At 41.2% G+C, this 18,647-nt stretch overlaps 1 protein-coding gene across 5 annotated transcripts in view; it reads left to right on the forward strand.

Moving 5' to 3' along the window:
* ATP8A2 (ATPase phospholipid transporting 8A2) overlaps positions 1-18,647 on the forward strand; it is a 340,357-nt gene that overhangs the window by 294,859 nt on the left and 26,851 nt on the right. For all 5 annotated transcript variants that reach the window (XM_075742143.1, XM_075742141.1, XM_075742144.1 and 2 more), the window contains one exon: positions 14,766-14,854. In XM_075742143.1, the coding sequence (XP_075598258.1) occupies positions 14,766-14,854 (89 nt within the window). The remainder of the gene's footprint in view (positions 1-14,765; positions 14,855-18,647) is intronic.

Consider the following 18,647-nt stretch of genomic DNA (forward strand, 5'->3'; position numbering starts at 1 on the left):
AGTTATCTTAAAAATAAATCTCAAATTGGATAAGCTTGTGAGCCTAGGGCAAGCTTAATTAAAGGAGAGCAAAAATAAGCATTTAAAATGTTATTTTGGTTCTCATAAACCTGAGTAAGCCAAAATCTGGATTGCTCAATTATGTATGGTTGTGGGATTTGTTGTGAACATTTTCCTGCTCAGCCCAGATTCTCAGCATCCTTCTCTTCCTCTGTGTGTATGTGGCTGTCTCCAAAGGAGGAGAGGAAGGGACTTCAGGTTTTCATTTGGGAGCTCAGAATGTGCTCCAAGTCATCCCTTTTCCTATCAGGCTGGCCCCAGACATGCTGGAAAGTGTGTTTGTAAGGAGGGGGTGACACAATGATACTCTCTTGAATATTTACTCCAGACTGTATCTCTGCAGCTGTGCTCACTTGTGTGCCTTAGAAGAAGAAATAGGTCCCCGGGAGGGATTGCGAAGCCTCACTTGCAGTACAAGTTCAATAGGAAGGTACAAGCTGGCCATGACGTGTGGTTTTGTGGGCTGAAAGCTTGTTGGTTTGGAAGGAGCTGAACCCTAGAGCCTGGCACTCTGCTTTTTGTCTGCTAAAATGTTCTTTAAGGAGCTCTACATAACTCACGTCTGCATTGTTACCTTTCTTCCTTTCACGTCTTGATTGAAATGCACATTGCTGTATCATCAGTGTAGTTTAGTTTACCTGTCTGTTAAGCAAAACTAAAAGTTTTGCAGAACTCCTGTAATGGATTTAAGTATCACTGAGACCGGCGGCTACCTCACCTTGCTGTGAGAGGACTTAGTCAAATCTCAGCTCTCGTGTGCGCAGGTCCTTAGTTTCCCCCATCTGAGAGTGAGGGAGAAAGGAGTAGTGTGTAATTGTGCCACGTGCTCACCATTTTGAGACAACAGTGTTACTCACTAGAATGTTAGGTACCCATGCAGATGACCTTATGCATGCTCGGTAGGTTAGAACAAACAGATCAGATGCTTTTTATCAGCATCTGTCTGTGGAAACCAGCATCTCTGATAAGGACTGCTGACTGTCCCAGAGAACTATCAACTCTGTTCTTCTCAAGTCAGGTTTTCCAGCAGGCTGGGTCTCACTGAGCGTCACCACCTGAAGGATGAACGCAAAATTATGAGACTACAAGATTTAATGTGAGAGCAATGGAGGAGTGGATTCTGGAAGGTAGAGGAAGCAGGGGGAATCTGGGATATGTAAGAGGAAGATGATGGGTAGGGGTCAGTGCACTGTCAAGGGGATGAGGCCCCTCACTGTTATGTATCCTCTCAGCCTTGCCCCATTGATTTCATTTCACGAGAGAGAAAAAAATGTTTCTCCCTGGCGCTCTCAGCATTTCCTTTATCCGCAGCCTCCAGCTGATGCAGTCTAAATAATGCATATTTGGTCCTAATATAGGTATCTAACCTACTGTCCTGGCTGTGGCAATGCCATGCCTGTCATGTGGCAATGACAGTATGAGAGTAGAAAAGGATATAATGGTACTTCTCTGGTATGATCTCCCAGCTCTAAGCAGCTCAAGGATTTCAACACCCAGAAACAATACCTTTGTATTTATTAAACCTCAATGGGTTTTCCTTCCAGGAAGGGGTGTAATTTTAAGTTCAATTTAAGATTTTCGAGTAATGTGATTACTCTCCAGTCCACAACAACCTGCAGGAATCTTGTGCTGTATATGTGAAAGCATATTACGTCTAGCTGGTTTTGAACCTGCCACTGACTGACTGATCTGGTGTCCCCAGTCCTTTTACTGGCAAAAGATAGAAGCAATTATTTTGTTTATCAGCTTTCTGCTATTCTTGTCATTACAGGCCTTTATATAGTATCTCTTCTCCATGTTCCTAAAAAGGAAAGTCATTGCGTTAGTCATTGCTCAGATTGAAGCCATATCGTACTCTGATTATTTCTGTTGCCTTCCTCTCAACCTTTCTAATTCTCCAGGCCCTTTTTAGAATGAAGGGAGCACGTAGATGAAGCATGGGGAGTGGTTTATAGCGGCAAAATGTTCAGGTTTCTTCTATCCCATTCCTAATAAGTCCTAACACTCACTTTGCTTTTTCAGACTGCTGGGTAACAGGATTGCATCCTTAGACCTTCAGCTGACTATTACTACTATCACTTTCCCCATGTCTATCACTTTTCGCTTAAAGACATTAAATTTTATTTTATTGCACAAAAAGTCCTTTTGCTATTCTTTCTGGTTAATTTTTATTATTTCATATGCTCTCTGGGGGAGATGGTATCCTCTGAAACCATTGCCTCGCTGTTCACACCTTTTCTAGACTACCTATGAATATCTTGGTTGGCACAAATCGTAGCACAGATGTCTATAGGACTCCCTTGATCTCTCTCCATTAAGAACACCGTATTTGTAGTCCTGCTGTTGGTTTTGTATTATCTAACTGGCTACTCTCCTGTGCAAGGACCTTTCCCACTTATCCTGTGGTACCTTATTTTCTGAAGCTCTGATAAAGGGCTCGATCAAGCTGGATCAAGCAGAATTTGGAAAACTGAATAAACAGAGGTTATCCAGTGAGGAAGTCTGTTTGACTCGGGCAAAGCGATTATGCAGCCCACTGTGCCGTGCCCAGAGTTGTTGTTGTACTCCTCTGGTGTAGGCACAGCAACAGGGTCATGGGTGCCCCCTTCCTTGCAGGCATTTTGTGCCCCTGGCATTCTGCCTCCCAAGGACATCGCTGGTGAAGCTGGCTTTACCTGCCCTTGGCCCAAAAGCCCTGTGTGATGTAGGGAAAGCTGCCTTAATTCCTACGAATGTTGGTTTTCTATCCCTACAGTATGAGAAATAAAACTTCCTACCTCACATGTATGGTGTAGTGCTCAGATTAGTAAGCAGCATAGTTCGTGCTGGAGAGCCCTGGATAGAAAGAAGCTGAGAAATGCAAAATATTGCAAATATTTGATCTAGTTCTACTTGAACATCAGTGTGACCCATGCTCCAAAGTCGCTTAAGTGTTCTTGAAAAATACCACAATCATTAGTAAGTGGTCTGCAGTGTGATCACCAGCCAGATGTGTACACAGAGGTGTGTGGGGGGGTCCCCACCATCGGCATAGGTAAACCTCCAGAGTCCCTAAAGGGGAAAACAGTGGTTTAAATGAAAAAATTATTGGCAAGCTTTTTAAAAATGCCAGTTGTGTCTGATAGTCAAAGACTTGGGGTTTGCTTCTGATATCACTGATACGGCTTTGGAAATTCTCAATACTTTTACTTTTTTAACATTAATTCAAAAATGACTGGTTTTCATTTATTGTACCATGTGGGCTTTAAGCAGAATATCACCATCCACCTTTTTTCACTAGCCAGGCAGAAACCATTTTAAAACTGTTCATGATGCTGTGCTGCTGACACAATTTTAAAGAGTAACCATATAGGAGTGTTTCTTTTAAAACTACAGACAACGTGGCATTGTAGGATTTTTGCACACAGAAGAAAATAAACCGGGTCAAAATAGGTCAAACTTCATTCTTCCAGTGTGAAGAGCATCTATTTTAAGTGGAAGATGAGAAATGAAATAGTAACTGTTACCCTGAAATGAAAAATGGTGCTGTTTGTGTATTTAATTGGTCAGGGTTTGTAATGGGGCTTTGAATTCTGCTGCTGTTGGGTCTTGTACTGCTGCTGTCAATCACGGTTTTTCTCTTTCTTAAAAGACTTGTGGTAAATTTATTTTGGATAGTTTCTTAACAGGTGTTTCCTCGACGTTACGAATGCTTTAAATGAGAACCGTGCTCCACGTCCGGAGTTTCTCAGCTGAAATCACACGGCGGCCTGACACGGGCGCTGGTGTGTTTACTCATCTGCGGCTGTGCTGACAGCAGGCGCTGGCGGGTCCCCGCCGCGGCCGGCCCGGACGCAGAACAGATGGCGGGGATTAGGGGGAAGGATCCGGGGAGGCTTTCGGCCAGCGCGTTTGCGGAAGCGATTCATTGTGGAGACGCAGACAGGGCCCGCTGGACCTGTGCTGAGGAGTCGGCTGAAATGGGTCTCGGCGGGTTTGAGTATCCGAATCAAAACCAAATGTTTTCCTGGTACCTGTTAATTAAAGGGAAAGCGTAAATCAATAGAATAAAATAACATTAGTGCGCCAAATGGTATTGTACTCCTACAGTGTTCTTCCGAAGAGAGAAGCTGGCAATATGGATCTCTTAAAAAATAGTGCTGCCTCACACGCCAGAGGCGGAATGGCTGCGTGCTCTGCCTCGCTGGGACAGGCACAGAGGCAGGAGGCGGCTGTGCTGCTGCCCTGGGACTGGCCGTCCGGGAGAGCCTCTCCACCTGGAGCTAGCGCTTGTGCTCGTCTCGTCACGTTGTCGATGTTTTATGATTAAGAGAATGGTTCCTGTGGGGCTGTCTGTCTTCGGCTGTTAGGTTTGTCTCTGGCTCTTGAATGTCGTATGCTCAGAAATCGGCCGTCTGGGGAAAGACAGGGGTGGCACAAGGCAAACAAGACTGAGCGGTGGAGATGATCTGCTATAGCATGAGGGTCCCCTGTGGGCATCAAATAATGTACCACAGCCGTGAGGCGTGTCAGGCATCTCTGTAGGCTGGGAAGCTAACTTGTGGCTTCAATTCAGTTAGTTATAGGTTCAGAGCAGACATCTGTAGCTGTAATTTGCCATGTGGAAAAGAGAATTTGTCTAAATCATTACTATCATCTGTTGTGCTGTTATGAAGATTTTGGTAAAAGGAGGAAGGGAGAGACAGGATGCATTGCCAGGTTTTGGGAAGAGGGTGTGGTAGGAATGATTGCAGGTGTACCTCATACATGATAATACAAAGCACAAAGGTGTGGTGGTTGTATCAAGAGGTCGTATGTGCTGAAGCAATGAAATAAATTGGTCTGGGAAGAACCAAGGTTTTATGGGGGAAAAAGTACCCATTTGTGGTAAGATTCCATTGATCTCAGTTAAACTGCAGTCATGCTGAAATAACTCAAAGTCTTAGTCTTTAAGGCCTTCAAGAAGACAATATGATGGTAAAAAAAACCAAAACAACTTTGAGCTGGCTGCATTCAGAATATGCTTTCAGAACATGACCTGTGAGTATAGTAGCTGAGTGAAGATAAAATCCCAAGTGAATATGTAGTGACTGAGCTAGTAAGCTACTCTTTCTGGAGAGATATAACATGGATAAGTAATGACTGTTATCTGATTCAAGTCAACCATTGCTATAACAGATTGAAAACAGACGAAGATCTGTACAATTGAGGATGTAGTTTTGCAGAATGCAGAGCCCGCTCTATGGAAGCGATGTACTTTCAGCTGCTATTGACGTCGGTAAGAATTCAACCTGCTCACTGATTCATAAGCCTAGACCCCAGTTTGAAAATCTGTAAAGGATCTACTCCTCTGAGCCTTGAGTTATTAGATCTAATTCATTCTATGTGGTTATCAGCCATTATCTGGAATTATTGAGCTATTAAGGAATCTCCAAAATGAAAGATGCAGGGAATAATGTTATCCCAGTAAACTTAATGTCAAACCATATCAGGAAATACGTTTATAAGCAAAATAGCAAAAGCCACAGTGCTTTCCGTTTGTGGGTCCCAATGCCGTAGCTCACTGCAAGCAGCAAACACATGCAGAGTTGCAGTACGTGCTGACGACTTGTCCGCACGCGTGGATGCCTGCATGACCCATCTAAATTGGTGGATCCAGGGCTCTGGAGAGCAGCAGCCTTGCTAAAGTCAACTTATTTGCCAAATGTGGGGACAAGGTGCGGAATCTAATTTGAGTTAATATCCATGAAAGTTTTGCCAGTGGTCATTCCAGGTCTTTGTATGTGCTGTAGAACTTGACTTTTGGTCAGCAGCTTCACTCAGAAGACAAAATTATTTAGATGGTTTGAGTGAATGGATAGACAACTAATTATACTTACCTGAAATATTTAATAGTGGAGCTTAGTTAATGTGGTTTACGTTTTCTTTTTATAATCCTTCTTCTTGAGATGGTCTACAAAAGCACAAAAATTTTTGGCAGAAAGATACGCTAAGTGGCAAAACAAATAGAAAAGGAAAAAATATATACTTCAAAGATATTTTTTTAAGTGAATAAAAGTCATATGAGATGGGGGAAATGTTATTTGATAGTAATATTAAAAAAAGCTATTTTTCAATGTACTACCAAAACAGATCTTTAAAAAATTATTTTCAAACCATTCCAATGAAGTTGACTATATTTTCTGTGTTTTCTCTGAAGTTAGGACACATGCCGATATTCATACCATGAAACTGTGGTAGAGGTGGAATAAGATCGGGGTTCCTGAAAGTGAGTTTTCTGCTCTTGATGGAGCACCTTGTAACCCAGGGATGCTACTTCACTAATAGTGGGGAGGAGGGGGGTATCTGAAAGCAAATGTGGTTTGTGTGAGGAAGCCAGTGCTGTTGTGGCACCACAGTTGGAAAATTTCAACACGCAAAGCCAGGAAATTTGAAGGTTCTGACTCTTTTTGTAGGTGTAATTTGGCAGGTTGTACAAATACCTTATATCTTCACTGGCAAGGAATGGCTTGTGCTAAACATAATTACTCCCTTGGAGTTTTAAATTCAAAGGTGGGTTCTGTAAAATTTAACTTTTTTTTCCCCTGCAGCTTTCATGATAAAGGCACAGTTATGAAATAATGGCAGCTACTATACAAGAGCGGTTACTATTAAAACTCGCACAGAAAAAGTTACAGGCACCAAACAAGAGTGGCTACATGCTGAACATGACTTCAACAGGAGAAACGTAATGTAAAGTATAAATTTCTTTTTATATGCAGAGTGGAAGTTTATACTGAAGTGCATGAACTGGTGAACAAGACAAACTGCTCCATTGTCAGGTCTATCAAAGTTACAGTTTCAGATCTATTTTTTTCTTTCTATTCATGCCTGTGTTGGTTTAATTTGAGGGGGAAGGAAAGAAAAACTGCAAAGACTCTTAAAAAACAAAACAAACAAAAAACCCAACCCCAAAAACAGTCTATAGGAGTGACTTTGCTTTCAGACTGGGAAGCACTTTCATACCGATGTTACTTGGACTCAGTGAAGTTACAGCACCATGGCAGGTCACCACCCATCAGCAGGTAGCGACTGATGGATCTTCTCTCCCACATCCTGTAGTATGAATACATCTTAAACTGCAATCAAAGAGGAATATATTGTGTTGCACAACCATCTAATTGGAGATATCTCAGAAAATTCAAACTACCTTACGATTCAGAGTAGTATCACACCTGACTCGGGTAAGGAAAAATAAATCTGGGATGCCGTCAACAGTGTCCTCTGCATCAGGTTTTGGGGTTTTTTTTTGAGGTGTTCATGGTCCACAAGAACGTGTGTAAAGGAAGGAATAACTTCTATTCAGTAATGTTAATTTGTGATGAGGAGCTCAGACTAATATAAAATTATATTTTTAGATTGTTTTAACCAGGATGAATAATTAGCACCAGGTGCCTTTTAGCTAAAGATTTACTGAGGTATTTCATCCACTTTGAGGAGAAGGTTCTTTGGTTAATGAGATCCGTGCTGTCTAATAAAATTTCAGGAATCCACTTATATCCATTTACATTGAGCATGATTTTACTACTAATTTTTAACCAATAGTCTTCTCCAAATGACTTTGAAGAAATATTCATTTACATTTCTTGTTGAGCTTAATGTAACCAATAATGAAAAAGAAATGATAGACTGTATGAAATTGCATCAGAGTTTACATTGCCACTGAACCATAAAATCAAATTAAAACACCATCTGATTAATTTTCTTAATTCTCTGCTATCAGACTAATCATGGAGAGTAACATGGGCAGGCTCCTTGTTCAATTGGTAGTGCTGTATACTAATTAAGTAATGAGATATAGCAATTTTTTCTTAGGCAAGGCTGCATATGTAGAATGTGGTTTTAGTTAACACAAAACAGAGCTTTTAATGCCATTTGGGACACATGTGGCCAATGATATATTCATTTATGTATTAAATATTTCTGTAAATTGCATTAAGGAATAAAATAAAAATAGGTTGCTGCCTTGCTGTATTCCGCCATTATGGAAAATTAGTTCCTAACAAGAAAATAAAAGGGAGTAGAGGATCTGAGGATTTCACTGTGCTCCTATGGTGTTACAGCTCTAATGAGTTTCTCCAAAATCATGGCAGTTTGTGGAGTTGTTTGGAGGGTTTTTTTTCCCCTTGAAGATGCTAAGGTTGGGGTTTGTGGTTTGTTGGAGTTTTGGGGTTTTTTTCCCCCTTAAAGGTACTAATTTTTGGTTTGTAGCTTTGTATTGCCAATTCCTGGAATTTTCTCATCCCAAAAGAATTTCAAGCAAGGATTTTGTCTTTTTTCAATTGCTATTATATTTTTCTGAGTTTTCTGTACTTTAGTTTGTATTTTCATGCTTTCTTTTAACCATCATAACTAGCAACTGGGGCCTGTATCTCAAAATACCTTGAGCTTTACTAGGAATGCTGAATATATGCCTCTGTGATATCGTGTTGGCATTTTCTTTTTGCTCAAAGTATTGCTCCTGTCATCCCTCCCTACATTTATATCCAGGTATTACATTAAAATTACCAGTAAGCTTGATAACCCTGTCTTGGAATCTGGACAGTGGATGGATTTCTTACTCTAGACTTCCATATGGTTTTAAGAATGACTGGCAAAATTGAGGAAAAGGGGTGAAATAGCTGAGTGAGGTATCTGAGTTTTTTCTTTCCTCCTTTTACTGCTCCCAAAGGGATATGGCTGTATGAGTGGAGACTGGGAGAAGGAGGAAATAGGTTTGAGACTGGACCAATGTGTCATTGTGTTAAATCCAGCCAGCCAGTGAGGTCATTGTTTTCATCTGAGTCATTTTAGAATGAAAACTCTTACATTATGGAAAACATTGCACATCTTTATTTCAGACATGGAAATAACCAGCCAACCTTTCAGTGGTAGAGCTCCGCTGATTTCATTTGAGGTACTCCTGACTCCCAGTGGTGTAAGCAGGAGGGGAAATCAAATTCTTCTGCCTCATTTTTGAACGCTTTGCCACTAACCCGAAGGGTTTATTCTTCAGGCACATTCCCAGCCAAGATGCTTGTTGAAGAGGGAGCCGGTAAAGCTGTTGATGACACTTGTCAGCCCTGAATCTAGTATATCTGTCCAGCCTGGAGCTGGCTACAGTTGCATCGGAGGAAAAAGTTCTTAAGCACCAGCTCATGTTAAGGCTAGATTAGGTTCCAACGTGCACAGGGAGACCTTCAGACTGTATTCTTGGATATTGTTTATATTTCATACTCGGGCTCCAGTAGGCTCGGTCTCTGTGTAGTACGATTTAATTGAGGGACTTGGGCAATCTGCCCAGCTCTGCAATTGATTTGTGTGACCATGAGCAAGCCCTGTCATCTCTCTGCACTTGGGTTTTAATGTATGTGATCTTTAAGGTGGGTCTGGTATTTGTAGTACTTTAAGGATCTTGTATAACACAGTAATTATAATAGAATTTGTCTATTCTGTACAGTATAACAGCATGGGGTGGAGATACTGATTATTCCACATAAGCTAATAGAAATAGGAGGAGGGTTTGAATCAAACAAGTGCTGGTTTATCATTTAAAGTGAGAGAAAGCCATTGCTAGTTGATGCTTTTAGAATAATTTATGGAAAATGGATTGCTTTATGACACAATATCTTCCAGTTGTTGCATGACGTGCTTACAGTGTTAGTATGTGACAAGTCCTATGTCTCCTTAAGATCTACTCAGCCACTCGGTTTATAAGGATTTAATATTTTTGCCCTTTCAAGATTAAACTTCCATGTCTTTTGAAAGCAGAAAACTACCCAGTGCTGGCACTGAAATGTTCAGTCTTAAGAGGATCCAGAACATGCAGAGGGTGCTTGGTGCAGTGCTCTAAAGGAAAACAGGGCTGGGTAATGGTCTGCAAACTGTATAGATGCATCGGATATTTGCAGGAGAGTTTGCACAGTGATATTCATCATCTGTGATAGTTTTTTCATGCACGGAATTTGTTCCTCTTCCTACTGAAGATAGGTTTCAAATTTACTTGTGAAAAGTATTAAAAAAAAAAAAAAACAAACCTGCAGCAAAGGTGTCTAAGTTGTAGCATCACCGAAAGTACAGCAGTTACAAGATGGGGTAGAGTGTGTTTTACTTTCCACTGAAAATATTTCTTAAACCTTTAAAGCAGTTTCTGAATCAGCCCTACTGAATCTACAGAGCAAATGAAAGGCAGTCCTTCCCAGGAATCTGGGAGTTTCCAGACTAAAGTAGGAGCATTGCTGTGACGTGTCCCAGTATTAGTGCCTGAGCTTCTTATGGAGAAGAATAATTTGTTCATAGCCCGTGCCATCTGGTGAGGCACTGGGACTTCAAGCTAAATGGAGCGGGATTGTTTGCCCAAGCTAGCAGCACCCTGTCATCGGTGGGAAAATGGCTGAGACTGAGACCCGGGGAGTAGCACCTCAGAGCAATGGGCTGAGGGAGGCTTTGAAGAAAACTGTCCTCATTGACTGGATAAGACACGCTTCCAAGTGACTTGCCTAACATGGGATGGGAGCAGAGTGACCAACCAGGATTCCCCTGCCCCAGCTTGAGCCCTTCTCAGGTGGTGTGCTCAGACCAAGCCACTGGTCTAGAAGTGACGGAGGAAAGGTACTGGCAGAGATGTCTATCTAGTGCACCTCAGTTGACTACCTTAAGGTGGGGCTAACTGCTGGCTGGCAATGCGCTGCGTTCTGCTTTGGTTAGGGAGGCAATGCGGATGGAGCAGCAGGGCCAAGGCTCCTAGAGTTGCACTTGCAGCTCCAGCCGCGTGCCTCTTGTCAGCTGGATCCTCGTGTGTCATAGATGTCTAGATCAATAGTATCTCAGTGATGGCAGTGAACGCTTCTTGTGCTGTTACCATAGGTGAATCCCTCATGATCCTGTGGCCATCTGCTCCCTCTCTCCTTTCCCAAGGGCTGCCAAAGGCAGTGCCACGCTATCGTTCACCTTTGACTAGTGGCGACCAAAGTGATCTGACTGTGATCACCTGGCTGCAGGGGACTTGGATCCCTAGTGTATAAAGCTGGAGTCGAATGAATATGAAACTATAATTGAGCAGCTTATTGGGTCCTTATCCATGCTTCGTGGAGAGCGCTATGGTCAGGATCCAGGCACGCTTCCAGTAATAATTTTTGTTGCACTGTAAATATAAAGCCATCTGTTTCCATTGTGATCTTACGCTTTTGCTGTTCATTTTTTATCAGTTAGAATGCATGGATATATGAGGAAAAGAAGTAATAAAAAGCTTTTGTTATTCAAAATATGAATTTACATTTTGTCTCACTTTTCTTGAATAATATAAGATGATTGAGACCATTGTTTGGTTTGTATGAATCATTTACTGGTTCCCAGTTGTTATCTAACCGTGCTGTGACAAGAATACCAAAACCGTCTGGATATGTGGCTTCCCAGCCCCGGGGAATTCTGACCTTGTTGTCCTCCTTGGAGGGTGCTGTTGAAAATAGTGGCACCACCTGTTGGTGGAACACTCAAACTATGAATGATGCTTATTTGCATACTAGGAACAGTAAAACGGAGAAAAGAATTTGAAATGCGTTCCGTATTGCAATTTAAGATTTTTTTTAAAAAACAATCTATTCCATATTTGATACATTGTGTAGAGCATGTCCTCCTTGATTTAAAACAACAGACCCTGCCCCCCACCAAACAAAACAAGAAACCCCCTTAACCTAGGCTTTCTAAAATAATAGTACAGAGCAGATCTTCCTAGTCATTCTGAGTAGCCAGTACTATTACTTTTTTTTACTGTGTTTAAAAGAAAGTATGTACCCACCCTTACGAAACCAGTTTACAACAGGTTAAAGATATTGGGACCTCAATTGTTTGCTCCTCAGTTGTGAAATAACTGGAGCTAAGTTTTTCCTTTCTTCTCTTGTTTTCAGTCTTTCATTTTGACAAATGTTACCACTCCTCTAAAATGAGCCATTTTACTGCAACAGCCTGGTCAGCGCTTGGAAGGCAGTTGTCTGAGCTGCAATGTCTTCGGCGGGAGGACTTGCATTAGTCTCAAGTGGTTTTGGGGTGCCGTGTGATTAATGGCTTCTGGTAGTTGGCTTTGGATGTGCTAGTCACTAATGTTTACATCAGTAGACAGAATAAAAATGACTTGGTTGCATATCGTGAGGCCTGTGTGATGACAGAGCTGGTCAAATTTTGAATTTGTTTAAAAAGCAAACTATTTCTCCTCCTCCATGATCATTTAAAAAGAAAACCATAATGATGGTGATTCCTGTTTAATAGTCTATTTTCCTTATCTGGGGGAGATAACCGACAGCTGAAGGGTGTTACTCATTGGGACCGGGTACGGAAATGCTGTGTTTCACTGAAGATGTGTCGCAGTACTGTCTTCGCTGCTGTCATGAATAGCTGAACAACTGGAATGGAGCACAGCAACAGCTGTGTAGCCTGGGGAAGGCTTTGTTGTGATGTATAGGTGCTCTTACTATAGCTTCTGTTCATAACCTAGCCTTCTATCCCACAAGTTGAAGAATACCCTAAAAATGTTGTCTGTGGATGTCCCCAGAACATGTTAGGTGGTTTCCAGTGAATCCTCGGCTGAGGAGCTCCCATCCTGTGAGCAGATGGTGTGACCTGCCCGAGCAGAGGCAGAGTTCAGAGGTAGAGCCGGGCACACAAAACGGACCCGGTCACCGTCATGCAGCGTAGCAGCCATATAACTCCTAGAGGAGACTAGAGAGGAGCAGGGAAGAAACCTTCCAGATGAGCTCAGGAATGGAGGAAAATCTTAGAGAGGGTTGTGTGGAAAAAGACTTGGCAGTAGTAAAATAAGTGTCTGACAGGGTTCAGATGAAATGAATACTTTTACTGTTATGGTGCAGTTTTTGGACAGAATAATACTTGAGTAAAATGCATAATTGCAGGCAAAAATTATTTGGCTGGAGGGGTTTTTTTGGTGTTGAGCTTAACACGCGAGCTGTCCAAATTTATAGCCATTGATTGAGATGTCAACATTTATAATAACAATAGCAGCATTTAAACTCCTACTGAACACTCAGATTGTTCTATGCTTTGAAAGTGTGTCGAGTTGCTTTCAGCTAGAAAAGCAAAAAGCGGAACGTAAAATATTTGAAGCAAAAATAGCAGAAAATGTATATAGGATACTCTGGCCCTTTTTTAGCCTTTGTTAGCATAGGCAATGGAAGGATGGTCAGTGGAAATGCTGACGTGATTAGACTGCTAGCACTTGCAGGGTCACAACTGAAGAAAAGCAAAGCATGAGGATAAATCTCATTATGTTTTGCCACTGTGTTATTACAGTTCAGTTCTTTGGCTAACAATGAAGTTATGATTGCCCTCTTATTCCTGCACATCCTTTTCCTTAAATAAGCATAGATCAAAACTGCCCATATGCTTCTAGCATTCTCATGCAAAAGGAGGCATGAGGGCTCACAAATAACTGAGAGCTGATTCTGAGACTGGAATGTGTTTGCTTACTGTCTGTGTGGGTGGCAAAGTGTCCATAAATGTTTTAGCACAGTCTAGCTCGCTCTTAGTTTCAGTACAAGATTTACCACTGATCTGTCCGTCCAGCAACGGCACAGAGGATTTAACATTCACAAGTGAAAAACACTTTTGGAAGAACTCATTCCTTGGTAATCCAAGGGCAAGTTGCTGCTAAGTATGACCGAGTTGTGAGGTGGACACTTTAAACGGAGATCAACACCAGGAGGAGATACTGGGTGCTACTGGTGGATGTCCCGGCAACGCAGTGTGACGGCTTTTCTCAGTTTTAAAGCTTCGCTGTAGTGAGCGGTAGAAGTTTCTTCTGTTGTGATCAACCACGTTTGTCTTACAAAGGGTATAATTACAAATTTTGTCTTCTCACAATGTGTTTCAAAGCCTAGTAGATGTTTTGTTTGGTTCCATGTTCTTGTAGCTCAGCTTTGTCTGTAAAATGCCCTGACACTTCAGCACTGCAGTCTGCTGCTGTCTTGTGTGCTACAATAATGAGGCACTGTGTGTGTACGCTGGGGTTTGCAGGGCTTCTAGATATCTTCCTTCTCAAATCCTACCGAGCTTTTTCTTCAAGCATTACAACAATGAAGAAAATGCAAATATAAACTTTGAGCTCTTTTTTTTTTTTTTTAACACAAACAAAGCGATTTGTGGGACAGGAGTGAATCTTTCCCACCCAGGGTTTCAGGCAGCAGTAGTTTGAACAGGAAGTGTTAAATTTAAGTGGAATATCACTGAAACATTTTAGTGAGAAATGTATTTTTTCTCATGTCAGTTTGATGCTGCTCAGAGTTTTAGAACAGTTGGTAGAAAGATAGTCAGCAAAGGGCGTAAAAGATAGTCAAAAGTGCTAGCTAAATATGCTTACGTTGCTCTTTTTCCGTGGATGAAAATGTGTCTGTCTGGATCCACAAATTAGTATCAGTGAAGGATTTGGTCAAAACACTTGATTTTTTTGAAAACTTCTAAGAAATTTGAGATCATAAGGAATGATAGCAATGAGAAATGCCATTGCTGTTTGTTAGTTATTGGCCTAACTTCTGTTAGGAGTTGATGAGAATTGCCACCACAATCAAATTTCAACATCACCCAGATCGTGGATGCAGTACCTGTTTGATGCCATCACTCTACCTTTTCCTTGTAAACAACCACTTAACGTGCAATGGCTTGAAAATACTAATGCTTTGTTTGTTTGTTTTTCTTCGCAGGCTGGAATGGTGTTAAGATGTGGATACTTCTGGTTTGGCTTGTTTCTCGTGCCCACTGCGTGCCTTGTTAAAGACGTGGCATGGACAGCGTAAGTCCCAAAGCAGTCCTCTTGGTATTACAGGAATTATTCTGTATGCACATGTCCAGTCCAGTATTGTTGTGTAAAAACCTTTGAAGCCTTTCAGTGAATGCAAATTGTCAGCTGCTCTTTAGGTTCTCCTTCAACAGTGGGTCTTCCAAGACTTAACTGAGAGAAGAGCAATACTCTGCACTCTGTGGTTTAAGTAAAATCTTAATGTTTCCTTCCCTGCCCAGAGAGGAAGAGCAACCCTTGTGAAATACAAGCCTGTGTAATCCCTTTGTCTCAAAACTCTGGGGTTTCAAAGCATTGCGGAAGGCAAGCAGTTTCAAGAACTTTGGTTTAAAGAGAAGAAACTTACCTGCTCTACCATTGCAATTTGAAATGCAGAAGTATTGTTTTCATTTAGAATTTTTGGTATTCTGTTCAGCTTGCTTTTAAGTCTCTTAAGCACCAAAGCTTTCATTCTTTCCTTTGAAAAGCTATGTTTCAACCAAGAAGCTTTTATTACATGGATACTTCATAACCGTGTGCAAGGAGGATTTGGGGCATTCCAACTCTGGGGCAAAAAAGCAGATCCTAGCTGGAGTGAAGAGGGAATATAGGTTAGTTTGTCACTTGTCACAGAGGCTCAAAGTGAAAGCATCGTAACGCATACCACTCTTCTCCAGGAATGAGGTGTCGCTCAGCCAACGAAGATTCTTAGAATCATATAGCATCATTTAGGTTGAAAAAGACCTTTAAGATCGTCGAGTCCAACCGTAAACATACCACTACCAAGTCCACCAATCTTCTTTACAGAGAAATGCAGAAAATACTGGAAAAAACAGAAAGTTACACACACAGACACACGTTTCAAATACCAGCAGAAAAAGATAAATCAGGTCATATGCGTATCTGAAAATCCTTTTTTTCTTCGTGTGGTGTTCATAGCACAGCTAAATTAAACTGGCAGTAGGCAAATTTACCAATCAGTAAGTACTTCTTAAATGTTTTCCTGTTTTCTTCCTCAGCTTAATTTTCATGAGCTACACTGCTAAAATTAAAGCTAGGTATCATAATGTAAAATTTCTGTTCAGGCCAAACTATGATTTAATAGTCTAGCACACTAGAGGGTTTTTTGTTACACCCATTAAACTTCTCCAATTGAAAATTATTTAAAAATTCTAAAGCTGAGGCCAAAATGTTTAAATTTAGATTCTGTGTCTATGACCTGCTTTTTAAAGTTCTGGAAAAAAAATCTTAGAATTCATTTAGCATAACAGGCCCTGCTCCTGTATCAGACTTTAAATAAAATTACCTGCTTAGAAGTCAGTGGGACTATTTTTGTGATGAAAGCTAAATAGGAGCTGAACTGTTTGCAGCATTAGGGATCAAATACATATTTAGGCATCCAAGATTACACTTTAGTTTTTGAATTGTTTTCATGATAGTTGAATGTCCTGAAGTAGTCCTCTTTTCTTATCAGTTCTTGGCAAAAATAACTCAAGAATTGTAAAATACGCCAGACCAAGGCAGGCTCATCCTCAGCTATTACTCATTTGAAGCTCTGTTACTGACTCAGCCTGTTCTTTAATATTTTTTAGAGAAATCTCAGCAACATAATCCTTTCAGTGGTTCAGACCAAGAATGTGCAGAGATTGTGAAGCTCTCAAGACAAACGCGTATGATTGATAGACTAGATATTTTCCCAACAGATTTTAAACAGGAGGCTCCTATCAACATTAAGCAAAAAATCTGTTCTCTGAGTAGGACTTCATTTTTTCTTTCTTTCTTTTTTAACCTATCACTGAAAAATTAACACCATTAACATTTTAACTAGGATAAATGAAATGACACAGCTATCAGGGCTGCCATATGGAAGGAGTAAAGGTCTGTTTCCTTTCCAAGAGGCCTGCCATTTAAAACTTGAGCCCAAGCCCTCTGGAAATCAGCCGGCACATTTCCACAGCAGTGGTTACACCACGTTGCTGTCTGTAATTCAGCAGAATCTGGTTTTGGCCATAAAATTCCACCATCTCTGACTTCTCATGGTCATGGAATTTATCCCTTTCAGTTTCTTTTGGACATGAAGCATATGTCTGCAGAAAGAGCATCAATGTGACCAAGCAGGTACATGCCTAATTTCAGTACAAAATACTGCCAGAAAATCATAAATATGGTGCAGAGTTTTTTGCCTGGAAGAAGGTTAAAAGGGACAGGAATGTGCGTTTCAAACCCATACAAATCTTTGTTTCTAAACTGCTGTGCTGCATCCACTATCAAAACTTGTAATGCTGGAGCAAGAGCTAGTTTTACATGTTCCCTTTGTTACACAGGCTACAGTTGTCAACACACCTCTTATCTCCATGTTCTCTGCAGCTTCAGGCTTTTTTTTTTTGCTTTCTTTCCCTAAGTGAATCAAGAAAATGTGGAAAACTTTCTTTAAAAAGAGGAGGAAGCTTATTATTAATTCTTGGCTTCAGTATCACGTTGTTAACTTTGCTCCACTACCCTGAAGTAGGTGGCTTGGTTTGGATTTGGTTTTTGCCTTATAAAAGCCCCAGTCGTGCTACCATTGAAATGAACAGAGCTTTATAAGGGGAATGCTTCCTCACAGTTGGCACATGTCACTTGAATAAGTGTCACTGGTGCTAGGAAGTCTTGAAATAACTGTGCCACAAAGCTGTGTGGGAATCATAAAAACACAGAGTGTATTCCAGCAAAATTAGGCAAGAGGGCAAGAATTTATTAATAATTGGTGTCTCAATACTTAATGTTACAGTGAGAAACTTCCAGAGCTTTCCAATCATTACCAAAATCTAAATGTACTCTTTTTAACGTGGGGGAAGAAGCATGTTGCACTTGCCAGCTCCGCAGTGTAAATAAGAGAGAAGGTATGAGGACCTCTTCCCATCCTTGCATATGCTTGCAGGAGCACAAGATTCCTAAAATGGTGTTGAGGACAATGAGCCAGGGTAGAGGTGTCACCACGTTTGAGAAAAGGTTATGAATGTAACCACGCTTCTCCCTGGCAGATTCTGGCCTCCCAAACCTCCTAAATAGCCTCCTAGGGCAGGGAAGCGAAGCTGTGCACTCCCCTGGCTTGGAAGGGAAAGGGCCACCCAAAATGCAAAGATAACCCTTTGCCTGTTCTTATGATCCGTGATCTTAATACCCCAGTGTGTGTGTGAGGGAAAGGTGAGTTTATTTTTGTGTAACGCCTCAAATTTCAGCTGAACAGTAACATTGAACACAAGGTCTCATAATTTATTGAGGACTGATTGCGCATCTAGGGCCACTTGTAACGTACAAGGTAAAAGCTAGGACCTCTACCTGTACTTCTGTGTATCAAAAGTTAATAATGTGCTGTTGTGAAAGCCATGAAGTATCCAGTCCTGCCGCCAGCAGTCCGTGGAATATTTGCAGTTGACTTTGATGGGAGCAAGCCCAGACTCTGAGGCAATTGTAATACCTATTTTAGTATTTGGCTTTGGAGAAACGCGTGGATAAGCTAGCTTGGGCCCTTTTTATAACTGCTTGATTACTGACTCTTCCATGGATGCTGTTGCTTCCAAGTGGAGGAGTGACTCAATGCATAACTATTACCTGCAGGTTTATTGTTGTTTTATGGATACCCAGCCACAGCAGAGCCCATATATTTCATCATTTCACACTACTTACAAAATATTTCAGTACCCCCAACTTCAGGACAACAGTATTTTTTCCATATTGTGAAATATCAGTGCAATGCCTCCTTGTGCTGTGCTGCACTAATCGGGCTTTGTTGCTCAGGCTCCATTCTGTTAAATTTTGAATTCAA

The sequence above is a fragment of the Balearica regulorum genome, chromosome 1 (genome assembly GCF_011004875.1).
Source record: "Balearica regulorum gibbericeps isolate bBalReg1 chromosome 1, bBalReg1.pri, whole genome shotgun sequence".
In the NCBI taxonomy this organism is placed as follows: domain Eukaryota; kingdom Metazoa; phylum Chordata; class Aves; order Gruiformes; family Gruidae; genus Balearica; species Balearica regulorum.